Source organism: Perca flavescens, chromosome 1 (assembly GCF_004354835.1).
Source record: "Perca flavescens isolate YP-PL-M2 chromosome 1, PFLA_1.0, whole genome shotgun sequence".
Taxonomy (NCBI): Eukaryota; Metazoa; Chordata; class Actinopteri; order Perciformes; family Percidae; genus Perca; species Perca flavescens.
Genome location: NC_041331.1, coordinates 33,203,688 through 33,223,185, shown reverse-complemented (window position 1 = coordinate 33,223,185; position 19,498 = coordinate 33,203,688). Strand labels below are relative to the sequence as shown.

At 39.2% G+C, this 19,498-nt stretch overlaps 1 protein-coding gene across 1 annotated transcript in view; it reads right to left on the bottom strand.

Moving 5' to 3' along the window:
• The window catches only part of nptnb (neuroplastin b), a 37,737-nt gene that overhangs the window by 15,985 nt on the left and 2,254 nt on the right, over positions 1–19,498 (bottom strand). Inside the window, exon 2 of the mRNA XM_028576927.1 lies at positions 3,834–4,181. Within this exon, the coding sequence (XP_028432728.1) occupies positions 3,834–4,181 (348 nt within the window). The remainder of the gene's footprint in view (positions 1–3,833; positions 4,182–19,498) is intronic.

The following is a 19,498-nucleotide window of genomic DNA, read 5'->3' as shown; positions in this document are numbered from 1 at the left end:
AGCAGGAAGCCTCCTGCGCCCTGCCCCTCCTCCTCCTCCAGGGCGGGCCAACCATGGCAACGATGGAGCCCCCGAGGGGAGGAGCAGAGAGGAGAAGCATCATAATCCTACTACTGGCTGCTGCTACAAGGCCACTAGCAAAAGGGTGGAGAGGGGAAAGAATGGCTACTGAGACCTGCAAGTGACTTTTATTAGCATTCATGGCACCTTCTTGCAATTCTGTTTACTCAATAGCTAAAGGGATTTCTCTTCCCTCCCCCCTTGCATCTCTCCCTCCCCCACCAAGCAGAACCACATGTACTATTAATAGTATCTTCGAGACATGCATACACACACAACAATGAGGTACATAAATTAACATTTAGCAAACACGGCACAGTGGTCCACGGGCAACTTAACCAGAAGGTTGTTTGTCGGACACAATGTCACAACTTAAAATGTGGTAACTGTTTCATAATGTATCGCCATATCAGAATGGAACTACATATCAAATGTTGCTCTAAATGAGTCAACCTGATCACCCTTTTCCTCTTGTTGGTACAATATAATACAGTGCTGCATTTAGATTAAGATTGTATCCAATTAACTGACAGATATTATATGAGGGATGTTACTTTATTAAATTGCATTGATTGAATGTCAAGTAGGGCTGCATTCTGTTACATTTTTCCTAGGTGTTTTTAGTCTATTAAACTAAATAGCTGAGACCTAGTAAACAACTTGACAATGTCTATATTTAGGGAGGCATTATATAATTGTAAAAGGCAAGGCAGGCCCCATTTGTGATGTTGTATCACAATACTAAAAAGTGGCCCCAAATTGTGATATTGTATCACAATACAAAAAGTGCACCGCCAAGGAGATGTTCCAGTAACTGTGCTGGTAAAGAGAGAATAGTGGGCCTCCTGAGCGCGTGGTTGAGCTAAATGGTTTGAACCACTCATTCTTCATAAGGGTATGCAATTTTCAATACATTCTTGTTAGTTTAGTACACATTTGTGTTACTTTGCAATACAAACAGTAGAACTTCACATACCATTATGACTGTTTTAAAAAGCAAAGTCTCACAAACGTGCTTACTGTAAAATAGCTACTTTGCTTTGAAGTACACAGTATGTCTGTACTCAAAATCCACTGAGATCTATTGTATTAGTTAAAGTGATACTACATAGAAAATACATGTATTTATGAAACACTCACCCCTTGTAGGCTTGAAAAGTTTACTTTTTCTCAGAGAAAGAGTATTCAGCTTGAATTCATATGGGCCACAATGAATTCGGAAGGTGAAAAGCTTTTCACGCTGGAAAAAAGTGGAAAATCATCCACAGAAACTTCGCAAACCATTCCTGCACCATGATCTACTTTTCTGATTACTGTTTGTATTTTCAGTTACATACTAAACAGGATTTTCACCAAAACACAGCTAAATGAATTACTTTATGGAAGCTTCAGTTTCAAGAAGGGTGATGGCAGTGTGACACAGATGCACTGTATTTAGCCATTTGGTGTACCAACCGACAATGATGCAAGAGTGGGGAGAGACGTTTCTACAGACGTTTTGAAAACCTACCACCATTGGAATTAATTGTATTTGACATGAATTAAAGCTAACCACAGCTGATGTTCTTTGTTAAAGCAATAGTGGAACATTTTGGAAATGTGCTTCTTTTGCTTTCTTGTTGGAGTTAGAGGAGAACTTAGACTGAGACTATCCACTCATTTTTGTACACTGAATATGTAGCTACATCCAGGAGCCTAGAAGCTTAGCTTAGCTTCAAGACTAGAAACAGGGGAAAACAGCTAGCCCTGCTTTAGGAAGTCACTGCTCTCGGCCAAGAAACTAGTCCGGCACAACGAGACGTTTTTACACTTGTGTACAGATATAACAAACAAGATATAACAGGTCAATTAATGAGCTTTGGAGGTGTTTTTTTTCGTTGGGGCAGGGCTAAGCTAGCTGTTGGCTGCTGGCTGTAGTTTAATAGTTATCGACACAAGAGTGGTATCGATGTTCTCATCTAGAATATAGCAAAGCTTTGGAAAATTAGCATATTTCCCAAAATGTCGAATTATTCCTTTAATTAGAATACAAACTACTAAAATTACATTGAGAGTTTCATATCCAAAGTATACATTTGGGTAGTGTATCACTTTAAGCACATGTAGAAAGTACATGTTAAAAAGATCTATCTTAAATAGATTTTTTGTTTTGGGGGAGTAAGGGGTGGTTGGAAAATTGTAATATTACAAATCCAAATGCCAAACAGTTCTGATTAAAGACCTTTGTAATGGGAATGAAATACTACATAATACAGTATACTGATTCTGGGTATACTGATTAAGAGCGATCCACATTAACAAACTAAATTAAACAAAAGCCAAAAACAAGACAATCAGACTTTGTCGTGTTTCCCCAGTTACAAACTATACATTCATGGCTATTATGTATAGCCTGTTATATACATGTAATAACTTGGATATTACATGTATATATGGAGAACATTTACTCGTCAGTAATGACAGAATATATTTAGTGAGGACTTGCAGGTTTAATAAGTTACATTGTGGCAAGAAAAGTGGGAAACAAGTAAATGTGCTGCTGCACTTCTTATAATAGTCAATCAGCCCTACACCTAATGAAGTAGTGCTAACAGAAATCAAAATTTGTCAGTCCAATCAGAAGAGCCAGCATGGATCAAACTCCTCTAAGCTTCTCAGAGAGCTTCACCATTACTAACAACATTCCACATATCCCCGTGCTCCAGTGGGCAGAGCACTGAAGCATGTACAGATTAGAAGGGTCCAGTTGAAATTCAGTTTGTTTGAATGTTTATGTGCATAGAGCAGAAGGTTAAAGGATATAATGTCATTACTGATTCACAGTCACATGCTTGATGGCTGAGAAGGCACAAGGTTACACAGTGCACAGGCAAGTCCAGAGAGACTGTTTTGTAGAAGTGAAATCTCTGCCTCATCTGAACGAGGAATGAGACTCTCAAGGCCCTCATGTGGTTTTATCCGTTATTGGATTACCACACACAAATTTGAAATCAGAACATGTTTTGCTTTTATCAGGAAAGACTTGACAGCAGGAATCACTCTTTTACACCTTAACGGATCCCTCCTTGTGTCTTCTTACAGTCCCATTTACACTGTACCCAGAGTCAGATGGCCAAATCAAAAGCACCATTACTTCAAAGCACCACTAGGTTTTTGCTCCATTAAGCAGGCAGGGCTTTGAAGTAAATAAAACAAATAATGTAACGCAGGAGACATAACATAATGCTAAGGGAATAAGTATCACAAATAGATCTAGAAATAGGAAATTGGTGAAATTAGGATACAGAGAACAAGATCATGATCAGAATATTGTGAAAGGACACATGAGACAGTAAGAACAAAGGTTTGGGGTGGGAGAAAAATAAGAAAATGTAGATAGAGACTGGGTAAAGTTCCTGGGTTTGTGGTCATTTACAACAAGATGCTCTATGGGATTTGGGAAGAGACAGGGAGTTTACGGAGTTCAGTAAAAGAGAACGTAAATATTTCCCAAACCAAATTAAGAAGAAAAAAAAATCATATTAATGAAAACAAAACACAAATGGCAACCACTGGCATATGGATTTAGACAATTTTAATGTTCCTTCTATTAATACTTGTAAAAAGCAACTTAACATTTTTTATTAATAACGTGATTGGTGTTTTAATTTAGTCTGGCCAGTGACCGCTGTGGTGAGGGTGGGCTCGTGAGAGGTTTTTAAGGGCTGGAGTTGTTGGGACAGGGGATTGGTAGTTTGTTCATCATCTAGGTACTAGGGACATAGACCACTCACTCTGCAGCACTGAAATGGTGGCCTGGGCGCGGATCCAGGTGATGGCAGGGTTTTGTCGGAGGTCATTGCGCTTGGGGTCGTTGCTGGCCCGGCACTCATAGGTCCCAGAGTCCTCCAATGTGAGACGCGTGATGCCGAGCACACTAACCCCATTGGCGCCGTAGGCTGTGTTGATGGATACCCGCCGCTTGCGGGCTCCGTCCCACAGCTGTTTGAAGGAGTCAGCTCGGTTGATCTCAGCATACCACCACTGGATCTCTGGAGTGGGGTTACCAACCACGTCGCAGTACAGCTCAAAGGTGTCCCCCGTAAGCTTAGTCTCAGACATTGGTGACTTCACAAACCCAGCTGGAGAGGAAAAGTGTATTGGGATGGCAGGGAAGGAAAGGGTAGAACAGGGTTAGAGCAGTAGGAAGGTGTGGAAAGGCCAAGGGATGGAGAAAGAAATCAAATAGGATCGGAGAACATACAACAAAAAAAAAGAGTGGATGATTAAAGGCAAATGAAAACAAAGCAAATCATCAAATCATTGATAGGTGGAAAAAGAAAAGGTTAATGATTGCCTAAATCCAGTCCGTTCAACATCAGGGTTCCGTGGCCCACTAAGGCCATACAACTGTCAGACAGAGTCATAGTCAACCAGTCCCAAGTCCAGGCCAGCAAGTAGTGCTGATATCTTGTGTATTTCTTATCCTTTTCGCTTTTTCTTTTTCTCTCTGACATTTAACCTTATAAAGATGAGTGCAACGGGATTTTTAAAGTGTACATTTCATGTGCTTATGCTTTAGCAAACTGTTAACATTAGTTACCGTACATTGAATGCAGCATGTAAAGCACACCTGACCTTTAAAATTTCACAAATCACTCAGTAAATACGTGGAAGCGTGAAAGGGGAGAACTATTTGTGCATTCTCACGGAGTTTAATCAGTCTCCTTAAAGGTTTGTTTACCAGAAAGCCTTGTCAAGTAGGTAAACAATCACTTTAGCCTTTTCTATGCTTACTGCGTGGCAACAATCAGTGGCATCCCTCGTACTTGACCCCATTGACAGTTTGTTAGAAGAACTTCTCAATAAAATCTTGAAAGTTTGGCCCCAGTCAAAGTTTAGGTTGGTTTAATGCCATATAGTGGCCTGTTCTAAAGCAACAAAGCATTTTATTGTTTATTTATTTTTATTGTAACCTGCATTAAAAACTAATTAAAACTAAACTGAATTTGAAAAAATAAAGTCAAAACGAAATATAAATAAAAACTAATGAAAAATGCAAAACTATAATAACCTTGGTGCCAAAATTATATTTTGCCAGTCCTGCAAATGTGTCTCAATCTACACCAAATTTGGAAAAATATTATACTGTATATACACTTGTATGATTTTGTATGCATTTTTTCATAAATGTTTTGATATGCTACACTAGTTTCTTATAATCCATCAATCCCTTTCCTACACCCACTTGTCCTGTTCAGGGTTACGGGGTGCTGGAGAATATCCCAGCACACATGGGTAGGTATGATGCACCCAGTCTGTCACAGGGCTAAAACATACCCATGAATAAACATATGCACACTCATATTCACACCTACAAGCAATTTAGAGTCACGATTCACATAACATGCATGTCATTGGACTGTGGGAGGAAACCTGAGATGTTGAAGGAAACCTAAGCAATTCTTGTACATGATATTGTAGCATGTTAAATGAATGTGCATGTTAAAACATTTTTAACACATACTGAATGAAAATGCTCACATTCGTTTTGAAAAGTCTGCATTCTGTGTTATGCAGATATTTTACTTGCACAATAATTAAAGGTGCAATATGTAATATTGTGTGTAATACTGGCAGCTAGCGGTTAAAATAGTTACTGCACTACCAATTCAAAATACTGGAGAGTCGTCTCCCCCGCCCCCTCCTGCCCAGACTCGAAGTTCACGGGGGTTGCCAGGCTGAGACCGCAGCATTCACAACAATGTAGCTGGAAGCTTTACTCACATAGCCAGACATTACTCCACAGCACAGCAGAGTAGCTAACGTTAGATGCTAGTCTCACATAGCCAGTTATTACTCCACAGCACAGCGGAGTAGCTAACGTTAAATGCTAGTCTCACATAGCCAGACATTACTCCACAGCACAGCCGAGTAGCTAACGTTAGATGCTGGCTATATTGACAGTCATAAAAGCCCGTGCTCACGTGGAGCTCTGTAACCAACTAACAGACACACTTTTTCGGCTTAAAATTACAGTATGAACCGCTAAAAACACAACAACCTCACTGTTCTCTCCACACACCAGTCAGGCACACTTCCTCGGCTTAGAATTACAATACGAAACGCTAAAAATACCACTACCTTGCCGACGGAACACACTTCATTGGCTTAGAATTACGGCAACAATCGCTAAACACACTGCAAACTCATAGTCCCCTCTTTCCGATTTACAGCCCCCCTCTCGTGGCTTAAAATAACTCACCGTTGTCGGCTCCAGCCGCTGAAGAGGCTACACGCTGTAAACAGCCATGGGCTGCTTGCCTGGTCCTCCCGGTAACGTTAACAGTTAGCAGGGTTAGCATGGCGGCGTTAGCCAGGACCAGTCGGGATCACTTTACTGGCTATGTCTCAATTGTTTTTGCGAGTAACCAACTCGGTTACTCTAGCTATATAATTCAATGTGAGTACACAAATGTTGAAATGACAAAAAATGCCCATCCATAGTAGCTGTGATAAATTAGCGTGGAGCTAATGCTTACCGGTTCAGGAGAAAATAAGCCAACTCTGCGTCCTTTTGGGCTCTAAGCTGTCTCCATCTTTCAAATACATTTCCAATATTTACCAGGGGGTTGTTACGTCTCTGGTCACGCAACTGTTAGAAACATGCTGTTTTCATTTTTTTATGTCATGTAGAATCTATCTCCGTTGATCCTGTTGGTTTGTTTGCTGCTTTCATGGCTGTACTAACGTTACAGCTGTAGCGCGCTGGGTTTACGTTTTTACAGGTATATCTGGCAACCCGGCCTGCCTGTCAAACTGGGCCGTTGATAACAACACACAGATCAAAACATAAACATAAATTCCGTCACGGAATGTAAATTTCAAAAAGAAAAATATTGAAATTAGCATTGTTGTCAGAAAAGATAGTATTTCAGTTTAACATGTTTCCTTAATATCTGATGAGGCATTGGTGTCATTTTTGGATTTATTACAGTACAAATATTACATATTGGACCTTTAATGCATTCAAGTTGTCATGACAAATCAAGTGGTTTATCTTTTTTTTCTAAGAACCTGAAATGCCAATTAAAAGCAGTTCACAAAAAGCATCACACATACAACTGTACTGTATGTATGTATAAATCTAATCTCCATATCAGCTTTTGCTGGTAAGACCAGAAATTAGGACAGCCAGCTCTCATTTTGGATAAACTGGACTTTAAGAGCAGGTTTTCAAAATTCACAAAATACACATATGGTCACAGTGGAACAGGATAGTTTGGATAGAATCACACAAAGTTGACTTGTACTTTTAAAGCAAACTTCATTTAAGTAACAAGCAGATCCTGAATATACAATCATATCCCCATTACATCACGCCACTGGTATTTCATCTTAAGGAGTTGTACAAACAACCCCCATTTTTTTCTAACCATCTTACTGCCATGTGGAATTGGAAACACATTTCAAATATGAAATGCAGTGGGATTCAAAACAGAACAGGATCCATAAGCATTATTACCACAACTTTGAGTGTAGCATGATGTGTCTGTGCCTGATTCATAACCCTGTTTCACATCAGCAGTTAGCCCAACAATACACTGCCAACCTTAACGAACCTCATCTAATGACAAATCATCTGGACCACAGACACTGTTCTCTGCCGCCCCTGCAGCCCGTCAGCTGTAAACCACATGTGCTTAAGTAAATCAGAAAAAAATTGCCTTAACTTTGCCCTGAATTGTTGTAGAGGAAATTGTAACAAAGAGCCTGGGATCTCTTGAGTGTTAGACTGTGTGTTGTGTCTTAATACAACAACTTACAGGCCCTGCCAGACATATCTGCCCTGCTCAAAGTAATGGATCATAAGCGCATGAGCAGATAAGCCTGTGGAAGCATAAGGAAGGAGTGTTAACAACTACATTCAGCTAATGAAGCCGGTTGCATTACATTTAAATAATAAGTAGTATAATAAGTGAAAATAAATACCATTCACAAGGCCGGTGACAGACTGGATGCGTCGCGTGAGCGTGTCAGCTGCATGGCGTGCCCGTTTCTATTTTGGCTCCCATGTTAACAGGTTAGAGCTTGCAAACAGCCTGCGTGACACACACGTCTCATGCGCGGCTCGAGCCGCACCGAAAACGCGTGCCTGCTAGAAATAGAACCGACGCCTATTTTTCACGCAACACGCAAGTGTGTTGGAAGCGTTTCCAGGCAAAATAGAATAGGAAAAGATGTTTATATGTCATTTTGACACAAATACATATTAATAAATGACACACGGCGCATCCAGTCTGTCGCCGGCCTTATTCTCTGTGCACTGGACTCAAAATATGTTTCATATACTTAACAATACATTAATTTTAGTTAGTGAGCATCTGTTGCTTGACACCAGTTTGTGACTCACAGCCATATGAAAATTAATTAGATGAGAGGAAAGAGAAATTGTGAGGAGAATTTAGCAAATAAATATTATCGTAATTGGAGTATTCAGATGTGTCTGATGATATTTGGTGCTTACAACTTGTGTTTCTATGTGCAATGCCTAGAGATATGCAGAGTAATTAGCATTTCTTTCTTTTCTCTGGAAACATCTGGGCCCATCAAGCTCACCACATAATCCCAGAGGGTGAATCCAAGCCTTTCCGCCTACACTGTTAAAGCAATATTTCAATTTGACAGAACATTTACTATGGCATTCTACACCACGGCACATGGCACAGATAACTATTGTCAGCCATGCATAAGTGCTCATAATCACAGTATAGTATCTGCTTAAAATAATTGCATGTCCTCCAAGGTGATGGCAAATTAAATCAGAAAATGGAACAGATGACTTCATTTAAATTCAGGCTCAGGGAGGCTCTGTGGAGAAATACCCACAGAACAAACTACAGACAACACTCGGCCAGTGAGCACACCAATTTTCGTGTTGTTTAAACAAGGAGCTTATACTGGCAAGTGAAAACAAAACACAAAGCAGCCAGCCGGTACTCATTTATTTCAAAGGCGTGCTGGGAGACAAGAAGTGACAAAGAGAGGTGCAAAGGAGGGTGGTCAGATCTCAGCTACTTGGTGATGGAAGAAAGATGAGCAGAGTTCATCTTTATGCCTGGTATCATCTTATGTTATGAGGATAGCAGTTTAGGGTTGCAACGAACAGTAAGTCTAAATTATTAATCCATCTATTGATATATGATATATATTTAATAAATATATTGTTTAATGCAAAATTGCCCTTCAGTATTTCAAAGCACCTAAGATGATGTCATCAAATTGATATTTCTTTCGAAACTCAAAGATATTCAACTTAAAACAATATAACACTGAGAAATGCAACGATTCCGCAACATTTTGCTTGTTAAATTACTTATTTATTTTGCATGGTAAAGTCTTCTGTAGAAAATGAACAGTTAAAACAGCATGGAAACAATTTAATGTTTCCATGCATTTTACGACAATTTAACAGTACTATGTATGTGGTTTGTGACAGCAGTGCCTAAAGGCAACAGCAGCACGGCTGGCTGCAAGAGACCTGGTGAACACGATAAAGCCACTGCACAGTTATTGTATTAAAATGTGCAAACAGTAGAGCTCTCTCACATAGACTGACCTAGGAAATAATAGAACATAAAACAAAGTCTAACAAGAATAGACTTGTCTGTTTGTATGTATAGTATAGGGGGAATGCTGGTTCGGACAGTACTCATGAACTACTAAAGACATGTAGACATGTCCATTAATTATTCTACGTTAAATCTATCTTTTGAGTACCAAATACTTGCTGTCTGTTGGCTTTAAATGTAGCTCTGAAAATGAGTTGCTTGGTCCTTCACGGTTATTACTTATTACATGGCTTGCACTGTACTGTATTGACATTTGCTTAGTTGCTAAAGGTGGCTAATTGCTAGTGCTTGCTGAGCTAACATGGGGATGTTTTGTTTCAACTAATCCTTCCCAGTGGCTGTTCTAGATGTTGTGTATTTTCATGATATATTGTCTTTGCACATTTGCAGGACCAACATAATGCTTGTACCAACACAGATAAATACAAACCAAAATATTAGCAAAGCAGACCTAGCTGTGGTGGGGGTTTCTTGCTGGTCAGTGTCAGTAAATTGGGGGGTGTTGCATTACTATATGCAGCATTCTCAAAAGAACATTATGGGCCTATAGGTTAGTTGAAACAAATGAGAGCTTAACTGCAAGCATTTGAATTCACAATAAGGCTAATATTAAAATTTTAATGCGTGCAGAGGTGATGTTGCCTCGGTGGCTTGTGTGCATGAATACATGAGTAGATGGTTAAACACAGGGACGGCCTGACAATCCTCAAAAAAATGAGGAAGAAGAGTAGGCCTACTAGTCTGGCTATCACCAATCCACAGCCTGGTCATGATGAGGGACAGACAGCAGAGTTAATTTCACATCAGCAAGAGGTAAGTGCCAGGAGCAGGGCACTTTATAATAGGTTGCCTTTATCCCTATCTTAACAAATTGCATAGTCAGCTATCAACAGCTATGGCTGTGTATCATGATTATGAAAGTTATCGTGCCGTTTAGTGCCGGCAAACTTAAAGTGTATTAATTTCTGGTCAGGTTAATTTGAAACATTAAACGCGTTAGAAATTAATCGCGGGTTGACCGCAATTTCACTTTGTTTTATATGAGAGGTTGTAGTGAGCTCACTTTTGCTATTAGGATGAAGACTATGGTATTGAATTAAACGGGAAAACATCAGGCATGCATTGGTACCACTCTAAATGTGCTAACAAACATTTAAACAGGTTTAAATAATTCACCAAATGTAACCAAAAGTTTAACCAAATAATCCTAGCTTTCACTTTCTGTCTGTCTTCCATCAGAGTGCAGTTTTTCCTTGTCTTTCATATTTGCATTTACTGTTGTGGAACTGGCAAAGACGTGGTGGTTGTTTGTGAAAGCTTCACAGACAAAATTGATAGGGCCTAGTCATTTTCATAATTTCACAGCCTTAATATGAATCAAAAGTATAATATGACATTGACAAAATATTAAATAGGTTATTCATTGCTAATTCTTTAACACAAAGCAACACATATTATATCAATAATAACTATTAACGTATCTTTAAAATTATTTGTTTATTCAGGCAGATAGTTGCAGCACAAAAGATGACAGGGAGAGTGCAGGGAAGTGCCAGGATGTCCCAGGATGCTCTACATCACAATATTTCAAATGGCCCTAGTCAGATAGTCACAGCCTAGAACAATTTTTTTATTTACCACCCTCAGCAAAAGCCTAAACACCTGTCTCTACAGAGTGTTTAGTTGTAAAGATGGTACCAACCGCAATTGGCTAATAAACACAACCCCAATTATCATCATTATTTTTGAGATGTTACTTGCTGTGAATACCTTGTCTGATAGACTACAGTATTGTGGCATAGTATCTGGACTTCCTGGCTAGTGTCTGTCGTGCAAGGCTAGCGGCGAATGGCCGGATGATGGGCCTATTCAGGAGAAAGTCCAGGGCTGTTTTTTAACCCCAGTCCGTCCCTGGTTAAACAGAAATTATCCAGCACAAGAAATAATTAAGTCCTTCACAGTGCCATGTCTGAGTTGCACGCTTTAGCTCACTTAACTCCCTTATGACATGTTCACAATACTATCACAAAATAACCTGTTATTTTCTGTGACAAGCTCTGTCTAAGGCTGTGTGGAAGTCACAGTCATTACAGCCTACATACTCTACTGATGTAGGTAGAGAAGAAAACTCCCCTGAGGACTGATAGCAAGCCACATGCACCATGCAGCCTGAGAGTGAGTCAGCTGCCTTCCTACAACCAGAGAAAGCAGCGAGTAGGAAACCCCCCAGGGCCACTGAACTAGTTATCAGCTAGGCAGTGTGTATGTGTGTGTTTAAGTTTGCGGGTGTGGGCGCATGTTTGTTGTACCTGCATCGTACTGTGACAGACAGATATGTGTGCCTTTACGGGTCATTTGTATAACACAATAGATCATACAGTTGTGACAATCGTCGTTTACTCACACAAAATCAAGCAATTAGGATTTAACCTAGTGACAGATTTTGGTAAGATTCAAAGGCCACCCATATCCACACAGGGGTTTTCAGTTATTCTAGACGCTCTAGATCTCATTTTGGGTTGGCAGAGCTATCCTGGGAATGTGTCACAGTCACCTGTCATAGGCGTCGATTTCGGTGGGGACGGTGGGTACGCGTACCTACCAGATTTTGTCATGAGTCATTTTGTACCCACCACTTTTTTTGAAAACCTCGAGCTTAATTTAGTTTAAAAAAAAAGTCCATAACACATATAATTCTTGAGCGACAGATGCTAAAAAATCCACAACAATTTCTATCCCCGCAGGCACAGATACAGCCGCTCTGCTGCTGCACAAGCTGCACGCTTCTCTGTTCAGCACTACCTGTCGGGACATTCTGCTTAACGTGGTTTAATGTACCTTAACAACGATCGATGATCACCAAATTTCTCATGGCCATATCTTGTAATGAACACTTAAGCCTGTCAAAAGAACTAAATCGAAATCCAACGATTATATAAGTTATCTCACATTAGCGTTTTCTTCTTCATTGGCGCCTATGGCGAGGAAAAAGCTTGTACCTAAACAATGATCAATGATTACCAAATGTCTCTCTCATATTGCTCCTCATAACCACTGAAAACTGTCAAAAAATCAAACCCAAAGTCCAATTATTATGGACGTTATCTGACATTAAGCGTTTCTGCTTCACATTTTCAGCAGGGCAGCGGAGCGGCTGTGGGTTGACTCCCCACAGTTCTCATGGGCTTTATAAGTCCTAACGTGAAAAAGCTTGTCAGATAACATCCATAATAATTGGACTTTGGGTTTGATTTTTTGACAGTTTTCAGTGGTTATGAGGAGCAATATTAGAGAGAAATTTGGTAATAATTGATCATTGTTTACGTACATTAAACCACGTTTTTATTCATTAGTAAGCTACAGGACAGCGTCTTTCAAAACATGACCTGCGGGAAAGAGAAAAAAAATGTATGCGTCATTGTACCCAGTACTTCTGGAAATGTAATTCATAATGCGTCTCTGTCCCCAGCACATTTCAAACCAAACTGACGCCCATGTACCTGTCACTAGTCTCCAAATACCTAAAAGAATCAGAAAGGGTATAACTTGTCCTGCTCACAAAATGAAAAAGATGAGACAGGGAGTCGCCAGTGTCACGGACAGTCTGCACACGCCGACACAGGTGTGAGAAAAAAGCCAAATTAGGCAGAAGTGAGAACACCTGTGTGAGTTTAGATTAGCCACAGTATTTTAATAATATATACGTATATATGGAGCCAGCCTCATAGATATGTTTATGTTTGTTTTCTTTTTTCTTTAACCTTTTCTCTACTTTTTTTGTCTACCAGAGGGTGAACACCCTTGTGCACCTTGACATTGCTAACGTTGAAAGGGCCATATTGGTGGTCTTGCATCTTATATCCCATCAAGTATGAGTCACAAGTATTTTACATTCCTGCACACCTTTTAATTAAATTCCATCCTTTTTACAGTTTGAGTTTTTAGAGGAATTCCCTACTTAATTATTAATTTCTATTCTTCCGAAACTAATAACTACTTTGACATTGGGAATAGCCTGAAATGTAGTTTTTTTTTTTTGTGATATATTTTTTATTGATATACATAAATTATATAACGTGATGTTACACATTGATGGAGTCTTTTTTTTTTTTTACAGTTTTGGCTGTCTATATTTATGGCTGTCAACGTGTCATTCACAAGCTTTGTTGATAAAATCCAGAAGCCAAATGATACTGCTACACTGAGTCTGGTACATAGTTACAATAAAATGGTTGCTGTTTGGCAGCTAAAACATACACTGCTCGCTAGTGAATTACCAAAACCACTTAAATAAATAATTAAATTGTTCTCATGTTTAATATGATGAATTACATGCGTCAACATTCATATAAACTAAAATTAATGTAATACAATGTATGCAATGGACAGTAGGTAATTGCTAAATGGTCATAACATTAGCAGTAATGTTCAGGCCATCAGTTTTTGTTTAAGAAGGTATGTCATGCAAAACACAGAGTGGAAGTTCTAGAAGGCAATTTTCTATCCCTATAAGCAAATGTAGCGATATTCATATTGGCATATTATACAGTAAAAATGTAAGTAATGTAATGTAATATAATGTTGACAACTCAATTTAGATTTAATATTGATATGCTCTTATAATAATAGTTTTAACAAACTGCTTATTTGATAAAATAAATTAACAATTCACCAAGTATTTATATAAGAACTTACAATACACTTGGAATACACTTTGTAGGTGTAATATGTAGTGTACAACTAAATTTGTGTCAGAGAGGCTGTGACGATGTATAGCCCTGAACACACTGATGACAGAGTGGTTATAGTTTTCCTTTGACTTTATCACATTATTGATATACCTTATTTGATGTCACTGTGATGAACATGACAGAATACTGCCATTATTTGCAAAGCTGAATTTCCAGAAAAAGGAAGCGTTGGGCCGACCATTTCCATTTTGCTGGTAATACTTAAATCTGTCATTCAGATTACAGAAGAGAGGAAACAGTTTAATGAGATTTAAATCCCAATAACCCCTGTGCTAGGTAGAAATGCTCTAATCCCATCCCCTAATCACAACCAACACTTCCTATTTCTCTTTCCGAGGTCAAAACAAGAGAATTCAAATGATTTGATGTAAAACCTAAGAGGCACAAAGACAGATGCATCATGGGACACTGATTCTCATCATCGAAATAACTTCTAAAATTAGAAGATCCTACTAATTGTTCTCTATAGGGGTAGTCTCGCTTTGCCAGACCTTCCTCCACAGCGCTGCGCAGGAGGGTCTTGCTAGTCCACACAGCATTCCGAGATGAGAAAAACTGGTCTGGTTTATTGCCATTTCTTTAAACCCATCACAATCGTCATGGGCAGCGCTAAGCAACGGGAAAAGCCACGGTGCTGCTGCAAAATAGCCTCGGGAAGGAACTTGTTTTGGTGGAACATGTGTACGTTAAAAAGTTGTTTTAGTCGTGCAACAGAAAACTCAGATTGGACAGATAGTCTATCTAGCTGTCTGGATTTACCCTGCAGAGATCTGAGGAGCAGTTAACAATAGTCCTCATAAATCAACCGGAGTTTAGAATTCCAACACAAAGAAAACGGAAGGAGCGGACATCCGGCTGAAAAGAGTGAAATCCGGCGGAATTTCCGACGGCAATGGAGCAATCCCGGAAGTGGAACGTCATGGATATAGACTACTATAGGGGTGACGAATGTTATTCCTCAACCTCCTACATACTTCCAAGTATTATTATTTGTCAACCTAAATGACCATGGTATGCTGAATATCAGCTGGCATGAGCCTCTTGGTAAAAAAAAAAACAATATTGTGTCTGCTAGGTCACTAGTTAAAATACTCAGGGCCATGGGAAAAAATAGGGCCAGGTATAAAAGAAAGTAACATCTTTGAATATTCTCTCTCTGAGCTGCCCTTGTGCAGCACACTTAACCTGAGCAGTTCCGGCAGAACAGCCAGTAGTACAGGGCTGTGGCTAAATTGGGAACTTCCAGCTGTGAATGTGTGTAACTGTATGAATGTGAAGCAGGGTGGTGCTGAAAGACAGAAACAGCATGTCTGTCCCTGGACAAATCAGTATATATATAAAAAAAGCATTGCTCACCTTACAGTTGCATCAGTATATAACTGCACTGTGTTTTATACTGTGTGATGCTGCTCCTAATCAGTGCAGTCCATATCAGATTTCACAGTGGGCAAGCGTGACTCAGTGTAAAGAGTTGGCTTGAGTCCTACAGCATATTTTCCAGACTTGCAAATGTGCCCTTGTCCAGAGCTTGAACAGAGACATGATAATGGACAAGCTGCTGCATCATATACCATTGGTCTATTGATTGAATGGTATATAGCTGTAAAATGCTTATCTTAAAATGAAATGTTGGCCTGTGTAGATAATATTCTTCTATAATGTGACATAGAAAAGGAGGACCACGTTTTGACAAAATAAACCTGCATATTGTAATTGCAGTCCATACTGAAATCCACGTGGGCATAGCATTCTCTAATAATAAATATTTACTATCTATTTATTATCCGATTAATCGATGGAATAATCGGTAGAATACTCGGTTACTAAAATAATCAATAGCTGCAGCCCTACTTTAATTGTGTAACCTCAACAATAACGAACATTTGCTGTTGTGTGCGCTCAATCTTAAGCAACTGCTAACTAAACAGTTAAATGAGAGAAACCCAATATAAATAGTTAATTTTTTAACATGGAAGTAATAATATCAGCTTGTTATTCTAAAGGTTGTATTGACATGATCTGCATGTTTTGGTTCACACAGGCCGTGATAATACAACAACAAAGTTGGCAGCAGGAGCGGGCTACATGCTTCGTGAGGAGGAACTTATATAAGACACAAAAGCACTTCTCCATGTCAGCCACCTTTCTCAACAGCCTTTATTTTCTTTGCATAAAGATCACATCATCTCTCAGCTTAAATCGTTCACAGCCACCTAGTGAGTCTTTAGAAGGCTGTGCAGCTGTGCACAAGGAGGCCGTCCATTAAGAGTTAATGAATTCCCTTTCACAAAAGGACCTTAAAGCCACAGTTCTCAGTGCTGTGTCTCGGTGGTAAAAATAGAAACGAGGCAGAATGGACGGATGCTATTTACAGTCCTCCAAATATCTGTCGCAGAAACTGGCCACCTATAGTAGGCCTACTTTTCCCTGAACATGAGCAAATACTGACATGAATTCCCTCTGCTTCCCAGATACAGTGATTACATCTCATGCACTTATAATTATTATTCTCCCCCATGCCACTGTCTGAATTCTGTAATATAACAGGAAAATCTAGGATTGCATAAGAAGACATGCACCTATCTATTACCCTAAATTCAAACTTTGGATGAATGTGATGTGAGCAAATATAATAATAATAATATATAATATCAAAATATTACCATCAGTGTAAAATAATAACTGTAGTTATTACAACTGTGATCAAACCTGTGACGAATGTAGGGTCTGTTTACTGAAATAGAAATGGGTCTGTCGCTTAGCTTTAACTTTAGGATTTCTACATAAAACCGATAAAACACCCACACATTTAGTGACTGGGTGGCACCAGTCTGTCTCCCACTGACCCCTAGTTGTATGTGTGTGCTAGTTTATGTGGTGTGAACTGGGCCTCAGTGATTGGGCACTAACACTGGGCAAAGACCACAGGAAGGGTTTGGAATGCCTTTGCTTGAGCTTTATCAAACAATGCAGGGCTTATTAGGTATTTGATTTTCCAGATAGCAAGATCAGAGAACACCTCACTGTGCATGCACACACTTCAAGCACCTCAGAGAAATTAACAAAGAAGAAAGAAATGAATTCAGGGGATAATATTCTGTTATATAACAGCTGTGGTACTTTAGTTTTTTTGTCTCCTCACAATTTGAAGACGTAGGTTTGCTTCGGTGCTTTTCTTGTAAAATGATCTAGGTTTAACTAGGGCTGGGCAATATATTGATATTATTTCGATATCATGATATGAGACTAGATATCGTCTTAGATTTTGGATATCGTAATATCGTGATATGACATAGGTGTTGTCTTTTACTGGTTTTAAAGGCTGCATTACAGTAAAGTGATGTACTTTTCTGAATGTACCAGACTGTTCTAGTTGTTCTATTATTTGCCTTTTCCCACTTAGACATTATGTCCACACTACTGATGATTATTTATCTAAAATCTAAGTGTGAAGATATTTTGTTAGAGCACCAATTGTCAACCCTAGAATATCGCCGCAATATCGATATCGAGGTATTTGGTCAAGAATATTGTCTATCGTCTGCTCCGCCTCCGCCTCCATCTGCTGAGGAGACTCAGGTCCTTTGGAGTGTGCAGGACTCTCCTCAGGACTTTTTAATGACTCTGTGGTGGTCTCTGCCATCCTTTATGCTGTGGTCTGCTGGAAAGGAGGCAGCTCGGACAGAGACAGGAGCAGACTCAATAGACTGATCAGGAGGGCGAGCTCTGTGCTGGACTGTCCTCTGGACGCCATAGAGGTGGTGGGGGAGAGAAGGATGTTAGCCAAGCTGACATCCATCATGGACAACACCTCCAACCCCCTACCTGACACTGTGGGGTCCCTGAGCAGCTCCTTCAGCAGCAGACCGATACACCCATGGTGTAAGAAGGAGAGGTACCACAGGTCCTTCATCCCGGCCGCTGTCAGACTCTACAACACCTGCACCACCCAATAATGTTGTAGTTTTTTTCAGGTCCTGTCTCAATCACCCACCACTCAGCATGACTCTATTTATATATTTGTTATTATCTGTATTTATATGTTTCCATCTGTATTTATATTTTTTCCATTCCAAGTACTTACTTTTTCAATATTATTTATATTATGGTCACACTTAAATATCACTTATATTATGGTTACTTTTGCTGTTATGTAATTACATATTTTTCAATCTAATGTCACGTCAATTACTTACTTACATTACAGTATTTTTTTGCACTATGGCCACCTCACTTTACTTTACTTAAATACTTTTTATATAATGCCACTTTACATTCATTCAGTGTTTTTTGCACATTGTCTGTTGTTTGCCTGTTGTTTGTTTGTTTCGTTGTTTGTTGGTTTGTTTTTATTGTGGAAAAACTGCTGTTGTAATAAGTGAATTTCCTCATTGTGGGATGAATAAAGTATTATCTAATCAAATCTAATATCTGATTTTCTCCCTATCGCCCAGCCCTAGGTTTTACTTAATTCATGCTTCTATCATTTCTGCATATTGAGTTTTACTAGTATTACAGGAAAATTGTACAAACTGGTCCAATGTTTAACGTTTAGTTTAGTTCTTTAGATTTAAATAATCTGGACATTGTCCATTGCAAGTATAATAAAAAGGTAAAGGTAGGTCAGCGCTAGAGTGAGGTTTTACACAACCTACTCATCAGAATGCATGTCTTATTAATAAGTCTTTCATAGTGGGTATCCGATTATACCACAGAAAGACGAGGTGGACATTAAGCATTAAAATTTGAAGTATGCGGAGTAATTCCCTGCCTTGTTTTTCTCCGAAAGTGGATTAGATCATGTCCGTGATATTGACTTGTCAACACAGGTGTCTTGACCTGTGGGTATAGAAGCTTCTTAAACAATGTGAATACAGGCAGTGATTATTCTATTTGTATATTAAAGCGTAAACATCTTCACATTCATGTCAGGCTTGCTCAAGGGACCCATTGTGGTTATTTTAAAAGTTGAAAAAATAAAAATAAAGATTGAAAAGATTCCACTTTCATCTCATAAATGGCTGCTGATTTGCGTGCCCCTCTGGGTGATGTGATTCAACAGAATTTGAAGTCAGG